The 21,001-nt window shown below is 44.8% G+C and overlaps 1 protein-coding gene across 9 annotated transcripts in view; it reads left to right on the forward strand.

The window, feature by feature from the left end:
- KDM6A (lysine demethylase 6A) overlaps positions 1–21,001 on the forward strand; it is a 279,893-nt gene that overhangs the window by 125,756 nt on the left and 133,136 nt on the right. For all 9 annotated transcript variants that reach the window (XM_073359011.2, XM_073358944.2, XM_073358964.2 and 6 more), the window contains one exon: positions 4,984–5,042. In XM_073359011.2, coding sequence (XP_073215112.1) covers positions 4,984–5,042 — 59 coding nt within the window. The remainder of the gene's footprint in view (positions 1–4,983; positions 5,043–21,001) is intronic.

Here is a 21,001-nt window from a genome sequence, read left to right on the forward strand (position 1 = left end):
CTCAGTTTCCTATTTATTTTAGACCTGTGGTTGCAAAACTTGATATTTCATGAGAACCCAGCTTGGTTTGTAGACTCTGTCCTGCTGTTTAGTGTGCAGGTCTAAAGAAGAGGGGTGTTATCATATAGTCATCTTGACTGTTACGGAGCATATCAAATTCAAAAGTGTTTTCTACGATTTGGAGAGCCCCTATGAATTGGTGTGACTAAGTGGGCACAGAGCTGATTGAGGCTCCAGGGATGGGGACAGCTTCGCTCTGTTGCTGCTGTTCCACAAGCAGCCATAGTGTCCTCCATCCTCTTCCCTTTTATTAAAGAGCTTGACACCCTCAAGCTGTTCGAAGAAAAATTTGTAAGAATGTATCTTGGCTTTGCCTATACCTTGGTCAGACATAATAGAATGAGCTTTCAGACACTGTCTACAGAAGGTCTTTTCTTCTTGTATCAGGACTTGTGGTCGGGTACACTTTTTATATGGTTTACGTGTTGATCTCTGAATAGGGATCCCAGCCTACCAGTTTGGCTGTAATAGCACCCCGTAATAGCTGTATTCCATCAGTGGGAAGCCTGTCCTGTTCTTCCCAGATTTACCACGGCAGTAGCATACTATTGGTGTTTCCCTGCTGCCCAGGAGAATTTATGCTAGGTTGTGGGAGTGGCTGAGGAACTTGTGGCTCCTCCAAAACCTCTTGTCTAGGACTAGCCTTGCCCTCTCCCCTTAAGAGTTCCAACTAGCATCCCCCAGGTTGGGCGTCCCCTTGTCTTGTGTTCCTGGGTTGGGCATTCCGGGTCTGACATTCTGCTCAGGGAGGTCTATTCCTTTAACCTCAAAATAGACTTTGCTCTCTCCATTGCCTCTCCCATGGAAGATGTCTGGAAGTGCCTTACCAAGGTTGAGATATCCACAGATAGGACTTGCTAAATAAATAAAGGATTGCTAGTTGGATTCTGTGCTTTGCAAATTGTTTACTGTAGGTGCAAGGAACTTTCTTTTTGTGTCTTTCTCAGTTCAACTGTTTTTAACAACTGCCCAAGGATAGTGCTATATACTGTTCCACTACTTCAGTCCTGTCCTTTTCCTCAGCTTATAGTTAAAGGATGCTTGAAAGGCATCAGTAATGTAAGAATAAAATCATCATAAATGATCTGGAAAAAGCGGTAAACAGTGAGGTGGCAAAATTTGAAGATACAAAATTACTAAAGATAGTTAAGTCCCAGGCAGACTGTGAAGAGCTACAAATGGATCTCTCAAAACTGGGTGACTGGACAGCAAAGTGGCAGATTAAATTTAAATTTGATAAATGCAAAATAATGCACATTGGAAAGCATAATCCCAACTATAACACATACAATGATGGGGTCTAAATTAGCTGTTACCACTCAAGAAAGAGATCTTGGAGTCATTGTGGATAGTTCTCTGAAAACATCCACTCAATGTGCAGTGGCAGTCAAAAAAGCTAACAGAATGCTAGGAGTAATTAAGAAGGGGATAGATAATAGGACAGAAAATATCATGTTGCCTCTATATAAATCCATGGTCACCCCATCTCAAAAAAGGTTGGACTCGGAAAAGATTCCGAAAAGGGCAACAAAAATTATTAGGGGTATGGAATGGCTTTCATATGAGGAGAGATTAATAAGACTGGGACTTTTCAGCTTGGAAAAGAGATGGCTAAGGGGAGATATAATTGAGGTCCATAAAATCATGACTGGTGTAGAGAAAGTAGATAAGGAAGTGTTTACTACTTCTCATAACACAAGAACTAGGGGCCACCAAATGAAATTAATGGGCAGCAGGTTTAAAAAAAAAAAGTATTTCTTCACACAGCACACAGTCAACCTGTGGAACTCCTTGCCAGAGGATGTTGTGAAGGCCAAGATGTTAGCCGACGGCCAAGGATGTTTGGTGAGGTGCCAGCTATGCCCGTTTATACCATCCGTGACTTTAACTGCTAGGACGCACTGTCCCTTCGTGGCGGGCAGCCCGGGCTAGGCTGACGGATGCCCCAAGGTCCTAACCACCCGTGACTTTAACTGCTAGAGCTCAGAGCTCCTTCGCAGCGGGCAGCCAGGATTGACTGACAGGTGCCCCAAGAGTTTGCCCCGTGGAGGCGGCACAACTCAACGCTAGGCTCTTAGTACTCTCACCTAATGGCCAGGCTTTAGAGCCAAAACGGCTGAGGTTCTTTAATTGTGTCGGCTGCTTTACAGTAAACCAGAGAAAACAAGTCAGGCTTATGCACAAATGGTTACCAAAATTTATTAAGCTAGATTCTAATCATGTGGTTACAAAATTGCTAGTGCCTACTTATTTAAATGTAGAGATGTTACACACACAAACAAGTTACAAAACTGAAGCCACAATCCCAAAGAAAGAAAACAAAGTATAGAGCTCTATTTCAAAATATGTGTACACTAAAGATAGGAGATCAGGTGTGGGTGCTTCTTACCCTCCTTGCATCTCTCGATTCCAGCGGTGCCAAGCCAGGATCGGTCACTCAGTTCCGCGGAAAGACGAAGAAGGGACAAGGCTTAGGGACCCTCTTAGCTGCAGAAGCCTTGGGAGGCTGTCACTTATCTGACCAGCAGATAGATAGTGAAAAGCACTCAAAAATCATGGTGCTGTAGGTCCCCTACTTATACCTCTGTACTCCTTTATTCTCTTTCTCCTTTCTTATGCCAAATTGAGGCTGGTCTGTCTGGGTGACGCCAGCTTTCGCAAGAGTAGTTTACACTTGCAAGGGAGAGAAACAATAAGTGTCGACTACTGGACATTTCTTTTATCAGGGTAAATATTTTCCCACCTAGGATGTTGGTGTGTGTGCATCACGCTATTTAGTAGGGGCTAAGAGCCATGTCTGTCACAGGGCCTCTGCCTGCTGTGAGCTTAATCGTTGTATCTGTTCCCAGAGGCACATTGTAGCAGCACACCTGTGCTTTTCACAGCTTCAAAGGCTGTGCTGGAATATATGTTAAGTGCCCTGTTCCAGCTTCCTCCTGTGTTTCCAGCAATGCTGGTCTGAGGGCGGGGGGGCTGGCTGTCTGGCTACACAAGACCATAACAGGGTTCAAAAAAGAACTAGATAAATTCATGGAGGATAGGTCCATCAGTGGCTATTAGCCAGGATGGGCAGGGCTGTTGTTCCTAGCCTCTATTTGCCAGAAGCTGGGAATGAGTGATAAGGGATGGATCACTTGATGATCACCTGTTGTGTTCATTCCCTCTGGGGCACCAGGCACTGGCCACTGTCGGAAGACAGGATACTGGGCTAGATAGACCTTTGGTCTAACCCAATAGGACCATTCTTATGTTCTTATTTAGGGATCTTTTATCCTGGTTGTGTTCAACCTTTTCAACCGGAGGGCCAGAAATACTTTAAAAATGTCAGTTGATACTTTTGTACAGCTCATAGTTGGTTTCACAGTAGCAGGACTAGCAGCTCTCACTGCCGCTTATATGGTATTACATTCTGTTTAGGTTCTTTTATAGGACATCTCACCATAGTTTATGCTAATAGCACATAGTATTCCCTGCATCTATTTGTTGCTGCAGATGTGGTCCTACTCAACTCCTTTTGAAAGTGTCTTGTGATGTGGGACATTCCCTCACCTCACTCTGGAACTATATGGAAATTGTGTATGGTGCAGACATAGGTGGGATCCACTTGTGTTGTTTTACTCACCGGCACTGCTCCTTGAACTGCATTGGATACCAGTTGTCTTCTAGTTGGATTTCTGTCTTGATTGTGCCTCTTCCTGTGAGGTACCACCACAGGTGGGAATATCTAAGGCAGATGAATCAAAGGATCCCCTCTTAATATAAATAGGATGAGGTTAGACACATGATGCTCCTGAGGAATCTTTGGCTATGAAACTTCCTGCCGTCCTTGAGTCCATCAGATCTCAGGCTTGATGATCCTCCAGCACATACTCAAACTTCGGCTTGTTTTGGTTTCTTAATATGAATAAAAACAGAATTGTCTGTCATTTTTTAAGACAGTCCTCAAGAAACATGTTGTGGGTAGTGTAATCAAGTTCTGTCTTATAACCTGATGGTAACCTCCAATACAAAAAAACTTGAGTATGTTACTGCTGCTGCATCATCATCATGAAGTGATTATTTATGTAATAGTTTCCGTTTTTTTAGTAAATATAAGGTAATGTTATCAAATTACTTACACTTGCTTAATAAATGTCCAATTAAAAAGCCTTAAATTTTGCCTTATCACCTTGGGATCTAAGGATCAGTTTCTTTAAAAAGAAGAGTCCCTTAGAAAAGGGTTACGTTGCATAGGTGCAGTTGATTCCCCATCCCCTCCCCCCATGTAAATAGTATTACAAAGCAGGGAAATAAATTAATAGACTTGTGAATTGCAGAAAAGCTACTGATAAATTGATGATTGGTGAATAAGAAATATAATTACTTGTTAGGAATCAGAGCTTGATGGCCTTTCCCCTAGTATTAGTGACAAATGGACTTTTCTTAAGCCAAATTTCAGGCTTATCTTAGTGGTATAGTAGTTAAATACTGAAATAAAAAATTGTATATTCTAAATATACTACTTATAGTAGTATATATTTATAATTATGACTATAGTAGTATGGTATGTTTTGTCTCATCTTCCCATTTTAAACTGAGGACTTCTGTCCATCCTACCTTCCCCTTTGTTCCTCTAATACAAAACAGAATATCCCACTTCAGTAAGAATGGTCAGATATTTTTGTTATTAAATGGCTCTATAAGTAGCATTTTGGTCTCAAATTCAGAAAGAAAATTCAGGCTTTCGAGTGAATCACATTTGTTTTTAAATCTGCTCCCCTCTGGCCCTCTATCATGTTGAGAGCCTCCCTAAATAGAATATCTGATATTGGCGACAGCCTTTCTATCAGCCATGTGTTTAAGAATGTGCAAAAATATAGGTTTGAAGTTCCCTAATGTATGTATGCTTATCTGAGTTTTAAGCAGTGTTTCTTTTCTTTACAGAACGCTGCCTTTTTATATGGCCTTGGTTTGGTCTACTTCCAGTACAATGCGTTTCAGTGGTAAGTGTGAATAAATCCTGACTTTATCAGAATGCTTTTGTTTATATTTTGTTACAATGTGAATGTTTCAAAACCAGCTCACGTTCTGTTCAGGGGATTTAAAACTTTTCATAGTCTTGATCAGATCTTAAGTGACAGATTGTCCTGGGTATCATCTCTCCCATTTAAGATACCATAACATAACTTGTGGCAACTATGGCAATTTCTTAAATGGAAAAACATAATAGAAAGCTAATGTATGTTTAGTTTCCTTTAATATGAATCATCAGGTATGCAGGCTCTCTGTTTCCAGTGTGACCATATGGGTTTCTGTGAAGTACGGGTGGTCTGTGGACCACAGGTTGGGAACCATTGCCTTTGAGTTGTGGGAAAACCTGTTTTTCTTTGAGTCATTGCTCATATCGATTCCAAGTAGGTGTGTGCACGCTGTGTGCACAGTTGTCAGAAAGTTTTTTCCCTGGCAGCACTGGTCGGGTCGGCTGTGGAGCACCCTGGAGTGGCGCCTCCGTGGTGCTCAGTATATGACCCTGCTGACCCGGCGCTTCCTCATTCCTTCTTACCACCCGTGACAGTCATTGGAACTGCGTTGGCTTGCTTTCTCAAGTGTTCCCCTGGTTCTTACAGTTTAGAGTTTTGTAGTTTTGATAGTTTAGCTATAGTTACTTAACGGTGTTCCTGGCCCAGGTGCCTGTTCAAGAGATCTGCAGGGTGGCAACGTGGTTTTCAAAGCACAGTTTCGCCACTCAGTACACGATTTCCCAGCATGGTAGAGACGTGCTCCAGTCCATGATTCCATAACTCCGACCCCATCGCTTAGGTAAGGCATGGGAGTCACCTGCTTGGAATCAATATGAGCAATCACTCAAAGAAAAAATGGTTACTCATCTTCTTGTAACTGTTCTTCAAGATGTGTTGCTCATATCCATTCCAAACCCACCCGCCTTCCCTTCTGTCGGAGGAGCCGACAAGAAGGAACTGAGGAGGCACTGATTCGGCAGGGCCCTATATTCACCGCCAAGAAGGCACCACTCCAGAGGGCTCCACAGCCAACTCAAGTGGTTCTCCTAGGGGAAAGACTTTCCAATGACTCTGCACGTGGCACACACACACTAATTGGAATGGATATGAGCAACGCATCCCGGGGTTGGACTAGATGACCTCCTGAGGTCCCTTCCAACTCTGATATTCTATGATCATCTCGAAGAACAGCTACGAGAAAGTGAGTAACAGTTTTTTTCTCTAGGGAAAAACAACTTAGTGTGTTTTATTCTTCTGGTTTGTTCATGGCACAATTTTAATGTATTTGAAAATTTTTGATAGTAGAAACAATGGACTCTAATTTGTATCTCAGAATCGGTATTCCAAAAAGTTGAGAAGTGGTGGTCTTACTGGTTTGTTTCCCAACTAGGAAACAAGAAGAAAATGACAGAATTGTTGTCTGCAAGCTGAGAGGGGAAGGAGAATGGGTGAAGTCATTGGTGACTGGAGAGAGTATTGGGCTAGTAGATTGAATGAATTTTCATTCATTGTTAAATAAGGGAATGGGTGGAGTAATGTACTATTATAGGGCTTAGTTTGCTACAGTCTAAAAGCTTTTGGAAAGTGGGCGGTGCACATCATAATGTATCTGTATAAAGCTGACTAGCTTATCTTATTTTTCAGTCTTCTTGAGTGTTGACTTCATTATATGATTGTTTCTCAGACGAACTGTGGAAATGTGAAAGCTGCTGATCAATACAGTAAATGGGTGATAATTGTTGAGTAATTACCAGATACTGTGTGAACTTACTTGACTCAGCATGCCTAAAGTTAAAGGGGAGTGGTCAGAAAGAAACGATTGATGATATGAAGTTATAAAATAAGATGCTTTTTTCTAAAGTAAAATTTGTGTAATGAAAGCATTTGTGCCCATCTCAAAATGCAGAAGTTAGTCTCCTAAATCAAATGTGCTATTGAATTAAAAAGTCCATTGAAGGTGGAGAGCAAAACATCGAGTTTCATTTTGCAACTGAGATATTTTGAATGTTGCTGTTGTTGAACCATACTACACAATCTGCGTAACAATCTACAAAGAGGCTCTAAATTTACAAAAGTAAGTAATGGAGGTTTCCAAGGGATCTGACAGATTAGATTGGTGACTTTATTATGATAGTCTCATTGGAAATTTGGCTTGATATGATTAACGAGAATGAACCTAAACCACGTGAGGACAAAACCAAAAAAGGATTTAGAAAAATCTTAAAATCTATTACCTTCTATTACTTAGCCAACATGACTGATCCCAGATTAAAAAAGTCTAGGGTTGAGCATAGAACAGGAAGAAGAGGCCAATATATGACTTATGGACTGCAATCCTGAGTCCCTTTCTTATCTTCTAGCATATAATGCTCAAAATAGAGATCTACCCCAATTCTGTTTGCAAAGGATGTTGTCATAGTTTGTACTACCAAAATAGTGGAAACCATTATTTTTATTTTAGCAGATTCAGATTGGTTTTCTCCAAATCTTAAATGTAATTATATGTAGGAACAAAGACAAACAATTGGGAGGCCTAAGAAGCTAATAGACTAGGGCCTTAGCTCAGTTCTTCAGTGTTACTTACAGGATTGCAAAGTTTTCATTGCAGATTATGCAGCACACCCAAAAGAGCACCAGTGTTGACTGGCTGCTATCATGTTAATCATTACATTGTCTAGTCCCACTTAGTGCTTGTCTACGCTGGCAATTTACAGCTCTGCAACTTTCTCACTCGGGGTGTGAAAAAACACCCCCCTGAGCACAGCAAGTTTCAGTGCTGTAAAGTTCCAGTATAAACAGTGTATCAGTGCTGGGAGCTACGCCCCTCGTGGAGGTGGTTTTTTAGAGCGCTGGGAGAGCTCTTTCCCAGGGCTCTGCTGCGACTACACAAGCCACGTTAAAGCGCTGCAGCAGCAGCGCTTTAGTGTTGCCAGTGTAGACTAGCCCCCAGTCTCTCTGGATGATGTGGTTAAAACACTGGCAGTTGCTGGCACCTTTTTTGCACTAGTGCTCTACTATTGCTGTATGGGGGAATTTGCATTTGGTGGTAACAGTGGGAAATTACAAGGGGAAAATGGTTAGTGTAGACAATGCATATGAAATCACATAAAGTGCGTTTGATTTCTTAAAACATTTGTGGAGGGTTTTCAGATTAGTGAGAATCACATGATCCTTGGAGCTGGTGCAAGGGTACTTAGGATCTGCCTACACAGCAGTTGGAGATGTGATTTCTTCCCACCCATCCCCTCAGCTTAGGTAGACATACAAAAGCTAGTTCAGCTCAAGCTCGCACACAAAAAAATAGCAGCATGGCTGCAGAGGCATCGGTGGCAGCTCGGGCTAGCTGCTTGTGTGAACCCACGGTGTTGGGTGGGATTAAATATAGTCAGGCAGCTAGCCTGAGCTGCTGCCCATGTTACCATGGCTTCATGGCTATTCTGAGTGCACAAGATTTTGTAGGTCTACCCAAGCTGGAAATCGCATTTTCCAGCTGCTTTATAGCATACTCATACAGTTAGGTACTACATACCTCTACTTCTGCAGTCCGATGTAGATTGCAAGGCAAGCCTCAAACCTGTCTTCTGCCAGATGGAGTGAATTGTCACTCAAACTACATTCCTTTTAAAGCAGCAAGTCCACCCAATTCAGTTGGTATTTGTGTGGCATATAACATCCATCTACCTCCGAGACATGCAGCTAAGATTGCAGGCTTTTGAGGATGGGGTGGGTTAATTAGGATGTTAGTGAGTTAATGGCAGGTAAGTATCTGTCTTGCTGGGGTGAAGGGAAAAGGAAGAGTTTTTGATGGTTTTTTGATAAGATCTGTAATTAATTTTATGCAATGTCTTCAATGAAGAGTAGGTACATTTTAAAAAGTAATTGAAATAGTCAGTTTGGGAAATCCTGTTAATCTTTTTTTTACAATATCTTTGGCTTTCCAAGATACAAAAAATACTTACACCATCCCTGAAGGGTGTTTGTATAACCTGTTCTAAAAATCCTCCCTAGGTAACCTGTTCCAGTGCTTATCAATACTTTGTTTTTTGGTAATATCTAGCCTAAATCTCCCTTGCTTCAGTTTAAGTCAATGACGACTCATCCTGCACTTGGTGGACATGGAGAGCAGTTTGTAACAGCCCTTAACATATTTGATGTCTGTTTTCAGGTCGTCTTCGTCTTCTCTTCTCTTTAGATAAAAAATACCCAGTACTTTCAATCTTTTCTCCATAGGCCATGGTTTCTAAGCCACTTAGCATTTTTGTTGCTGTCCTTTGTACTCTCTCCAATTTGTTTACATCTTTCTTACAGTGTGATGTCCAAAATTGGACACAGTACTCCACCTGAGGCTTCAACAGTGCCAAACAGAGCAGAACAGTTACTTCCTGTGTCTTGTATTTGATACTCCAGTTAATGTATCACAGAATGTTTGCATTTTTTGCAGCGGTATCACATTGTTGGCTCCTGCTCAGTTTCTGATCCACTCTAACCTTCAGATCTTTTTTCACCAGTACTAGCACCTAGCCAGTTACTTTCCATTTTGTAGTTGTGCATTTGATTTTTCTTAAGTGAAGTACTTTGCCCTGGTCTTTATTGAATTTCATCTTGTTGATTTCAGGCCAATTCTCCAATTTGTCAAGGTTGTTTTGAATTCTAATTCTGTCCTCCAAAATGCTTACAACACCTCAGCTTGGTGTCATCTGCGAATTTTATAAGCATACTCTCAATGTCATCTTCCAAGTCATTAATGAAAAATGAATAGTAGCGGACCCAAGACAGACCCTTGTGGGATCCCACTTGCTGTCAAACTGGGAAATGTATCAAACCATGGATAACTACTCTGAGAACTGTCTTTCAACCAGAAGTGCACCCATCTTATAATTTCACTTAGAACATGTTACCCTAGTTCGCTTACAAGAATATCATATGGGACTGTGTCAGCAGCCTCACTAAAGTCTGGGATATATCACATCTACTGTTTTCCCCCCTATCCACAAGGCAAGTTATCTTGTCAGAGAAGGGAAAAATGGATTGATTTGGAATGAATTACTCTTGACAAATCCATGTTTGCTATTCCTTATTATCCTCTAGGTTTAAACAGATTGATTGATTAATTTGTTCCAGTATATTTTTGGATATTGAAGTTAGGCTCACTGGTCTGTAGTTGACCGGGTCCTCCTTGTTGAAGGTAGTATACTTTCTTGTTGATTAAACTTATTGATGAAACTATACTTACTTCAGTTCAATTCCCCTTTGCTCATCTTGGAGCAGAGCAACAAAGTTGAAATTGTTATAAATCAGCATTATTCACAGCTTTATTAGGCTTCCTACCATTATCAATAGTAAATACTTTTTTTATTCCACCTAGATCACCAGAGCGGGGAGGCAATGTTGTGTCCTCCAACCACAGTTACCACCTTTAGAGCCAGACACATGAGAATAGTCGGTTTTCAAAAACTTAAGCTAAAACATTGTTGCTGCTGCGTCATATTCATTCCCTGGTGGACTCAGTTGTCTTATTGCTTTGCCCACCAGATATGCAGTCTCTGGTATGTGCTACATCTTGTACTTGAATTCATCATGCTAGCATTACTCCTGGGGGAATTCTCAACCATTGCGCCATGCAGAATTTTGCAAAATTCCGTTTCCCCTGTTGAACTGCTGGCCACCACTAGGGGCCGCTGCACTCTGCATACCCCAGCTCACAGTGAGCAGAGCTCCAAACCAGGTGGGGCTGGATGCTGCATGCTTTTTGATCCTCATTCTCCTGGGGATGGGAGAGGGTCTGGGAAACCCTGCCAGCTCTGGCAAAGGGTGAGGAAGGGCAGGGCTACACCACACCATGTCCCCTGACAGGACAGTAAAGAAGTTGGGGAGAGTAAAGGCTCTGGGTGTGCTGGTGTCTGGGCCTTGGGGTTCCCTGTGGCTGGGCTCTGCGGGGATGGGAGTGCAGGTGTCTGGGCTCTGGGGACTTGACACAGCCCCTGCCAGCACCCCCCCAACTATAACTGGGTTGTTGTAGGGGTTTCTTTAACTCTTTACTCATGGGGGAATCTTTTTTGCTGCTGTCTGTATTGTTGATATACTTGTTGACCAGTATTTTGAAATAAATTACAAAAATATTTGAAGCTGGAGTGATTATATTGTATTGTTTTGAGAAATAAAATATGCTGAATATTGCAGAATTTTAAAATATTGTGAGCATAAATTTTTGGTGGAGAATTTTTAATTTTTGGAGCAGAATTCCACCAGCTATGCATTATGATATACTTGAAAAATTGTCAGGAATTTACCTGTCTGGGCAAAACTGTACTAGTCCATCCTTACAAAAATACATTCAACCCATTCTGCCATCTGGCCCTCATATATAAAAATACACACACGTCTGGAGACACTTGAATTCTGTCACTACTCAGTCCCCCATTAGTTTCTCACTTTCCATTCAGTCACTCCTCTGTTCAACCCAATTTAATTTCCTCTTCCCTCCCCCACCAAATCAGTTATTTCTCTGCAACAGCCTTCTCAACCCATCTACCCTGATTGGGCAGCCTCATAGTTGCAGAAATTTGCCTAAGTATCTATCCCTGGGCTTTAGTGTCATTCTTTCTCTCTCTGGCCCAGTGACTGTTCAGATACTTTATGCAAAGTGGAATAGGTTCAGTTGGAGAGAGCGAGACCCACCCATAATATCCTATAGCATGGTAGTTAGGGCACTCGCCTGTGCGGGGGATAGACCTGGGTTTAAGTCCTTACTCCAGGCTGGGGATTCAAATCTGGGTGTCTCCACATCCCATATGAGTGGCCTAACCACTAGACTATTGGGACCAACGGGGTGGGGCAGTGACACTACTGCCTCCCTCTTGTCATGTTATGTGAATCTAGTCCCCTAACTTTTTTTTTTGGCTGAAACAATTTGGCAAATTCTTGTTAAATTCACAAATAGCTTTAGGTCAACTTGAAACTACATAGTCTTTTGATTCTGGTCCCTATGTGTATTCCACATGTGGGATACGCATGCATGCCGTGTGCCTGACTCTGGAAGTTTTTCCAAGCAGTGTCCGTTGACTCGCACGTGCTCAGTATCTTCTCTCATGCTCCTGACTGAGGGCGTAAGTGGGGGTGCTTGGGGACTCCATTCCAGTGCTGCCTTATCACCCCATGGCCTGAGTCAGAACCCTGTCCTCCTTTGCTCTTCCAGTTTCTAAATGAGTTATTATATATGTTTGCTGTAAATAGTTATCTTGTAGTTTAGCAATATTAGTTGTACATAGTATAGTATAACATAGAACTCCCATGCGGAGGGAAACCCTCTTTACTCTGGGGACTATACCCAGGGTCCCAGACAATTCCAAGATCTCCTGCAAAGGGTAGCAAATGACCTTTACACCCCCCCTAGAAGAAGTACAAGACAAGCAGCATCAGCTCCTGGAAATCCTTCATTTCTCAGTACCAAGTAGGGATGCTCTTGCCGATCAACAGTGCCATTCTCCAGCCAGCTAGAACATCTTGGCATATCCCAGCCACATGCATGCCTACCCACAAGGGGGCAGAAAAGAGATATTACATACTGGCTAAGGGGTCTGAGTTTCTTTTCTCACCCCTTCCTCCCCCCCCCCCCAACCCCCCAATTCCCTCACGCTGGAAGCAGCAACTGAATGGTCCAGGCAGCAACACCCGCGCTCCACCCCAACTTATAAGGAGAGCAAATGGTTGGACCTTCTGGTACTCAAGGGCTTCTCGTCAGCTAGCCTCCAGTTCCGAATTTCAAACTACCAAGCCTTGTTAGCCAAATATGACTTCCTCAATGTGGCAAACTGCAGGACTTTATTGAACATAAGAACGGCCATACCGGGTCAGACCAAAGGTCCATTTCGCCCAGTATCCTGTCTTCCGACAGCGGCCAATGCCAGGTGCTTCAGAGGGAATGAACAGAACAGGTAATCATCAAGTGATCCGTCCCCTGTCTCCCATTCCCAGCTTCTGGAAAACAGAGGTTAGGGACGGCAGAAGATTCGTGGCCGATCACTAGTGAGAACTCCATGACACCATAGTAAGCGACATCTTCAACCACTGGGGGACTCCGACCAGAGACCACTTTGCCTCCCACACCAGCAACAAATGCAGCACATATTGCTCCAGAGGTGGAGGGGGAACGGTATCAGTATCCACTCTCAAGGTGATGCTCTGATACTCTGCTGTCGGACCAGATCAACCATGCTTATCCCCTGTACTACTCCTGCCACAAGTACTCCGCAAGATCAGGTTGGAGAGAGCCACAGTCATTCTGATTGCCCCATTCTGGCCAAGATAGTTCTGGTTTCCCAGTTTTCTCCGCATGTCAGCCTGGCACCCACTTCCCATCTCTACTTTCCCTGGGCTGCTAATGCAACACAAAGGCAAGATCAGACATCCCCAATCTGTAGACGCTTCACCTCAGAGTATGGTTGTTGGATGGGCATCTTCACTAGAATAGGAGTGTTCATCTGAAATGCAAGACACAGTCTCAAGCATCAGGAAAGAGTCCGCTAGGTGTTCCTACGGTGCCAAATGGAGAAGTGGAGATTCCCTTGCTTGTGGATTACCTCCTGTTCTTGAAGACATTGGGGCTTGCCCTCAACTCTCAAGGTCCACATAGTGGCAATCAGTGCCTTCGAACCCACATGGAAGGACACTCCATATTTACATATCCTCGTTGACTATTAGGTTTTGGACAGGCCTCCTCAGAACTTTCCCACCCATAGAACCTATCGCTCCTTTGTGGGACCTCAACCTCGTCCTATCAGCACTAATGAAACAGCCCTTTGAACCGCTGGCTTCATGCTCTATGTCCCTCCTTTCCATAAAAGTTGCCTTCCTTGTGGCTATCATTTCTGCGAGGAGGGTAGGTGAGTTTGGGGCTTTGAGGGTGGAACCCCCTTTCACCACTTTCCATAAGGACAAAGTCTCCTTGCGCTTACATCCCAAGTTTCTACGAAAGGGTGTATCCCAGTTTCATCTCAATCAGCCCATGCCTGCTTTCTTTCCAAAGCCTCACACCTCGGCAGAGGAATGACAGCTTCACTCCCTTGATGTTTGCTGGGCCTTGGCCCTCTTCCTGCAGAAGGCAAAACCAGTCAGAAAGTCTCCGACATTGTTTATCTCAATAGCTGAGAGAGTTAAGGAGTAAGCGGTTTTTACACAGAGAATCTCCGTGTGGATTTCGGGATGCAGTACGATCTATCAGTTATTGATACTGCCTTCCCCTTCTGAGTGAGAACCCATTCCACAAGAGACCAGATGTCGAGTATGGCCACCCTCCACGATTTACTACTTCAAGACACCCGTCAGTCAGCCACGTAGAGTTCGGTACATACCTTTGCTGCACATTATGCCTTGGAGCAGAACTCTGTGACGGATACATCTTTCGGTGTGGCTGTCCTCTGCTCAACCAATCCATCTTCATCCTTGCACCCTCCTTTGAATTAGTTATTGCTAATTAGTTACCCTTGGTGTAATACAATAGGGACTATTACTCAAAAAAGAAGAGGCGATTATGTACCTGTAACTAGAAGTTATTAGAGATGTGTGGTCCCTATCTGTACTCCACTTCCCGCTCTCCTTCCCCTCTGCTGTGGATCTGCTCGATTTGCGGTGGAGAAGGAACTGGAGACGTGATCAGTCCACCCTGCCCTTTATCAGCTCAGACGTAACCATGGGGCAAGTGCGCATGTGCAAACCAACGGACACTACTATTTTCAAATTCTCTGGCTCCAGACACACAGTGCACATGCGTAAACCCTCAGTGAAATACAGATAAGGACCACACATCTTGAAGTATCTTCAGTTACAGGAAAGTAACCTCCTTCTCTTCCCCATCTTGTCAGCCATTTGTAGGTGTACAAGGAGGATGACGCTAAGCCGGCACCTGCGATTCCGACCAGAACCTTCTTATTACCCACCCTCTCCACGAGATGACCACTGACCGTATCAAGATCTACTTCAGAGGGTGGCTATCGACTTGCAAATCCTGTTGGAGGAGGCCCAGAACCCCCAATACAGTCTCCTGGATGTTTTACAGCCAAAGGGACCATCCAGGGTGACCTTTCCCATAAATGAGACCATACTGGAACTATCCAGAACAGTTTGGCACACGCCAGGATTGTGTGTCCCCACCCCAAAGTGAACAGAGAGATACTATTTTGTGCTGGCCAAAGGGGCCAATTTTTCTTTTTACATACGTTGCCCCTAATTCACTAGTTGTTCAAGCGGCAGTGGAATGGGCTTGGCAGCACCTGCAGAAATCCACTCTGCCAGATAAAGGGTCAAAGAGGCTGGATCTCCTAGGCAGGAAGATCTTCTCCTCCACAGGCCTTCATTTTTGTATTGCCAACTACCAGACATTATTGGCTAACTACAGCTTTAATACTTACACCAGGCTGGCAGAGTTAAAAGACAAACTTCCGTGGAAGACCAGGCCCACTTCCAGTCTTTGGTGGGCGATGGGAGGCTGGTGAGAGAGGTAACTTTCCAGGCTGCGATGATACTGATGATGAAGCTGATACTTCATTCCGGTCCTTGGTCACGGGGCATATCCTGCATAGAGACTCTTGGCTCCAGTCATCTGGATTCCCAAGAGGTCCAAAATACCATTCAGGACCTCTCTTTCTACAAGTCCAATCTGGTCAATGACAAGACGAATGAGTATCTATATTCGCTGAGGAATCAAGATCCACTCTGAAGTTCCTGGGAGTCTATTCTCCAGCCTCCAGGAGAAAACATCAAAAACAGCCTTCAGACCAAGGTCACCTTCCTCCTATCCCTCCTACCACCAATGTCTACCTGAACATCCTCCCAAGTGATTGAGATCCCGGAGAGCCATTTCCCAGCTCCAGCCACTATCACATCTTCAGTGTACTTCCAGCTATAGGTCAAAGGCTACTTTTGACATACAGGTCAAGACGCGCGCACCACCACAGATTCCTCCACCATCTGACATCTTTGGAGGCCGCCTCACCTTCTTCTCCCTCAGTTGGAGCAAGATCACCACAGCCCGTTGTGTTCTGGAGATTATCCCTCATGAATATTCCATAGAGTTCCTTTTCTTCCCTCCTCACAACTTCTCCCCCCTAGCCCTGCTCCTGGACTCCTCCCACCAGTTGATTCTTCAACAAGAGGCAGACTTATACTCCACTAGGGTGCGAAAGAAAGTGTACTGCCTAAATATCAGAGAAGTGGCTTCTACTCCCCATGTTTCCTTGTCCCAAAAAAGGTTTGGGGCAGAGACCCATCCTGTACCTTCAACAGCTCAATATTTTCATCAGGAAGCTGAAATTCAGGACGACTTCATTGGTATCCATAATCCCTCCCTTCAGGAGGGAGTTTGGTTCGCAGCTCTCACCACAAAAGAAGCATATTTCTATGTGGACATTCATCCTTCATGTAGGAAGTTCCCACAGTTCAGGATTGGACAGCAGCTCCCCCAGTTTTGTCCTCCCTTTTTAGTCTTGACAGCACCAAAGGTCTTCATGGAAGTGTTTGCAGTAGTAGTGACCCAGATGTGATGCCGGGGACATACCATGTTCCCATACCTGGATGATTGGCTTCTAGTGGGACAATCCTGACATGAAGTTGTCTTTGCAACAGAGTCTCTTTGATGTCTTCTTACATATCTACATAAATTTAGACAAGTCCATTATGTCTCACACACAGACAACAAATTTCATAGGAGCAAAGGTAGACTCGGTTTCAGCACAAGTTTTCCTCCCAGCAGACAGATTCTGTGTTATGTGCAGCCTGGCCGCTTGCATTACCTGCAAGCCCCGCACTAGTGTGTGTTGGTGCCTTTCCCTCTTGGGCCATATGGCCACATGCACCTATGTGACACCATTCGCTAGGCTCCACTTGCAATGCCTACAAGCCTGGTTCCATTTGACCTACCAGCTGACCAAGGACTGCATCAACTCCAAAGACACTGTTCTCTCAGGATTTCTCGCCTCTCTTGCTTGGTGGTCCAACCCAACCAAGCTCATGGTGGGGACCCCCTTCAGCCCTACCATGAGGGACACCACTGTGACAGACACACAGGATGGGGTGCTCAGTTGGACCACCACACAACTCAGGATACATGAACACTACAGGAAGCCAGACTGCATATAAACTTGCTGGAACTCAGAGCAGCTTGTCTAGCCTGCAAGGACTTCCTTCCCCTCATATGCTCCCTCCACATGTGAAAATCCTATCAGACAATATCACCGCCATGGTGTGTATATATAAACAAACAGGGAGGAGTGAGCTCTTGTTCCCTATGCTTGGAGGCAGTCAGACTGTGGAACTGGTGTGTCAGAAATCAGGTTACTATACAGACTGCATACTTCCCAGAAGTTCAGAACTCCCTAGTGGACACACTAAGCAGAAGTCTCTACATAGACCATGTCCTAAATATAAAGGGAAGGGTAACCACCTTTCTGTATACAGTCCTAAAAAATCCCTCCTGGCCAGAGGCAAAACTCTTTCACCTGTAAAGGGTTAAGAAGCTAAGATAACCTAGCTGGCACCTGACCAAAATGACCAATGAGAGGACAAGATACTTTCAAATCTGGAGTGCGGGGTGGGGGAAACAAAGGGTTTGTCTTTCTGTGTGATGCTTTTGCTGGGAACAGATCAGGAAGGCAGCCTCAGAACTTCTGTTAAGTTAGTAAGTAATCTAGCTAGAAATGCATTAGATTTCCTTTTGTTTAATGGCTGGTAAAATAAGCTGTGCTGGATGGAATGTATATTCCTGTTTGTGTGTCTTTTTGTAACTTAAGGTTTTGCCTAGAGGGATTCTCTATGTTTTGAATCTGATTACCCTGTAAGGTATTTACCACCCTGATTTTACAGAGGTGATTCTTTTGCCTTTTCTTTAATTAATAAAAATTCTTCTTTTAAGAACCTGATTGATTTTTCATTGTTGTTAAGATCCAGTGGTTTGGGTCTGTGCTCACCTGTACAAATTGGTGAGGATTCTTATCAAGCCTTCCCCAGGAAAGGGAGTATAGGGCTTGGGGGGATATTTTGGGTGAAGACATCTCCAAGTGGGCTCTTTCCCTGTTCTTTGTTTAAAACACTTGGTGGTGGCAGCATACGGTTCAAGGACAAGGCAAAGTTTGTACCTTGGGAAAGTTTTAACCTAAGCTGGTAAGAATAAGCTTAGGGGGTCTTGCATGCAGGTCCCCACATCTGTACCCTAGAGTTCAGAATGAGGAAGGAACCTTGACAGACCATGAATGCGAAATACACAGAACAGTTCTGACCAACATCTTTGCACAGTGGGGTACTCGCCCGTGGGACCTCTTTGCATCCCAGATGAACAGAAAGCTTCTCATACTGCTCCAGGGGAGCCATCGGCAGTGACTCCCAGAAGGTGACGCTCTCCTGCTCCCCTGGCCCGGTGACCCCTGATACACTTTTCCCTCTATGCCTCTCATACCTCAAGTTTCTCAGAAGATTCACTGAGATGGAGCCACCATCATCCACCTAGAATCCTATTGGTCCAGGCAGTTACAGTTCATGGATCTCCTAAGATGGTCCACATGCCCACCTATCAGGATCCACCCCTTCCCAGATCTCCTAACTCGAGACCATGGGAGGCTCAGGCACCCCAACCAGAGCTCACTCCACCTCATGGCCTGGTGTTTGGATGCTCTGCCTCAGTCCAGGAGAGAGGACCAGGGAAAGAGTTGGCCAGAATATGGTATTGGGCTAAACAGTGCTGCTTCTCAGCTTTGGCATGCCACCACCACCATTCCCTTGCTATGTTGGGCATTCTGGTTATCCTTGACTATCTCCTCACCCTAAAAACAACATGTTTAGAACTTAGCTCGCTTTATGTACATCTGGCAGCAGTTAATGCTTTCCTTCCCCCTGGTGGAGGAACACGCTATCTGCACTCACCTGATGACAGTATGATGTATGAAAGGTTTGCTGAGAACCTTCCCACTGGTCATCAAACTCTCACCCCCGTGGGACCTTAACCTCATCCTGTCAACTCTCATAGGCCCACCTTTCAAACTTCTGGTGACACGTGCCATGACCTGCCTCTCCATGAAAGTGGCATTCTTAATAGCGATCACTTCAGCCAGAAGGGTCAGTGAACTAGTGGCCAGGATGGCAGACCCTCCTTACACAGTATTCCACAAGGAGAAGGTCCCTCCGGCTACACCCCAAATTCTTCCCCAAGATTGTGTCCAAATTCCATATCAACCAATCAGTTCACTTACCTGTATTTTTACAAAACCTCATGCCTCTCCTGGGGACAAGAAACTGCACTTCCTTGACATCAGGTGCACCCTGGTGTTCTACCTGCAGAGAACCAAGCCCATTAGAAACAACGGTGGATTACCGTATGGGCTGATGGGCCCTGTGCCCAGGAGCTCTGGCCAATTTGGGGCCAGCCGGCAGGATCACTGGAACTCTGGCCCCTGCCATTCCTCTCCCCTGACCCAGGGCCCCTCCAGCATATTCCTCCTCTTCCCCCTGAGGCCTTTCCCCCTGGCCAGCCCAGAAGCCTGAGCCCAGCTGTGGTGGTGAGCATATTCTGCCCCCTCCCTTTCCCCCCCCCCCCCCCCGAGCTGGACCAGCTGCTTGCCAGAGCTCTGCTTGCTGCACCTCTCTTCTCTCCTCCTCTCCCCCTGCCAATGGAGTCACTCATGGAGTCCCTCTCCCCACCTCCCTCCCGCCTTGTGCTGAGCTGCTGACTAGAGCCCCTCTCTTCCCACCTGCTCCTCTGCATGGAGTTGGCCCAAGCTGCTCTCTCCCTCCTTCCCCCACATGGAGCTGGTCCAAGCCATTCCCTGACCACCTCCCCTGCACAGGGCTGGCCTGAGTCCTGCCACTCACCCCACTAGCCCCTTTTTGGCAAAAGTGGGCGTTTGTCCCATTTGCTCTTGCCAACTGATGAGAAGGGGACTGTTGGTAGGAGGTGCTCAACTGGATGTCAAAAGGCTAGCAGTGAATAGAAATATCTACAGCAATGTGACATAAGTTTCCTTACTTCGGTGACTCCCTCCCCCCCCAACCCCCATTTTTATATGGCAGCTGCCTCATTCTGTAATCTACAAGAATAAACAGGGCAAATTGTGCCACCTTCTTACAAGGAGGTTTCATAAAGAAAGTACAACTCCACATATCCAAAATAAAGACTTGCATTTATTGAAGAGTAGATTGAACCCATATTCTGGTGTATTCTCTTTGGAAAAAATCTGTTCAATGAAATCATGAAGAATCTAAACTGTAAAGACACTTAAAAAGTAAATATAGTGCAAACAGAATCAGGCCAAATGACTGTTTCTCGAGGGAAAAACATATCAACTTAGTAAAGGAAAGGAAGGTTCTTGGTCTGCTTCTGGAATCATGCAACAAAGTCGTCTTATTTGGGATTGTACAGAACGGCAAAATATTTTACAGTATTGGAGAAGAACTGATTTTTGTTGGCTGCTGTTAACATTTGTTGGGAAATGCTTAGAGATTCTGCTGCAAATCAACCTCAAAAAATGTTCCACTTTTAATTAACATGGTACTGTAAGCAGAGGAATTGATATACAAAGATTGCAAGTGTTAAGTCAGGGGTCTTAAACTTAATTTACCTTAGGGCCAGTGCCAGTTCTCAAATCTTCCCAGGGGGCTAATGTCGCTCGTCCTGCCCTGAACCCACAAGGCTCTGGGAGGGAGTTTGGGTCGGGGAGGAGGTCTGAGGTAGGGGATTGAGGTGCAGGCTCTGGGAGGGAGTTTGGGTGCAGAAGAGATGAGAGGTTGGGCTCTGGGAGGGAGTTTGGGTGGGGGAGGGGGTCTGGAGTACAGGCTCTGGGATGGAGTTTAGGTGCTGGGTGCAGGCTCTGGGCTGGGGCAGGGGGTAGGGATGCAGGCTCTGGGGGGGGTGTTTGGGAAGAGGAAGGGGGTGCAGGCTCTGGGGGGGAGTTTGGGGCCTG

The sequence above is a fragment of the Lepidochelys kempii genome, chromosome 1 (genome assembly GCF_965140285.1).
Source record: "Lepidochelys kempii isolate rLepKem1 chromosome 1, rLepKem1.hap1, whole genome shotgun sequence".
NCBI classification, from domain to species: Eukaryota; Metazoa; Chordata; order Testudines; family Cheloniidae; genus Lepidochelys; species Lepidochelys kempii.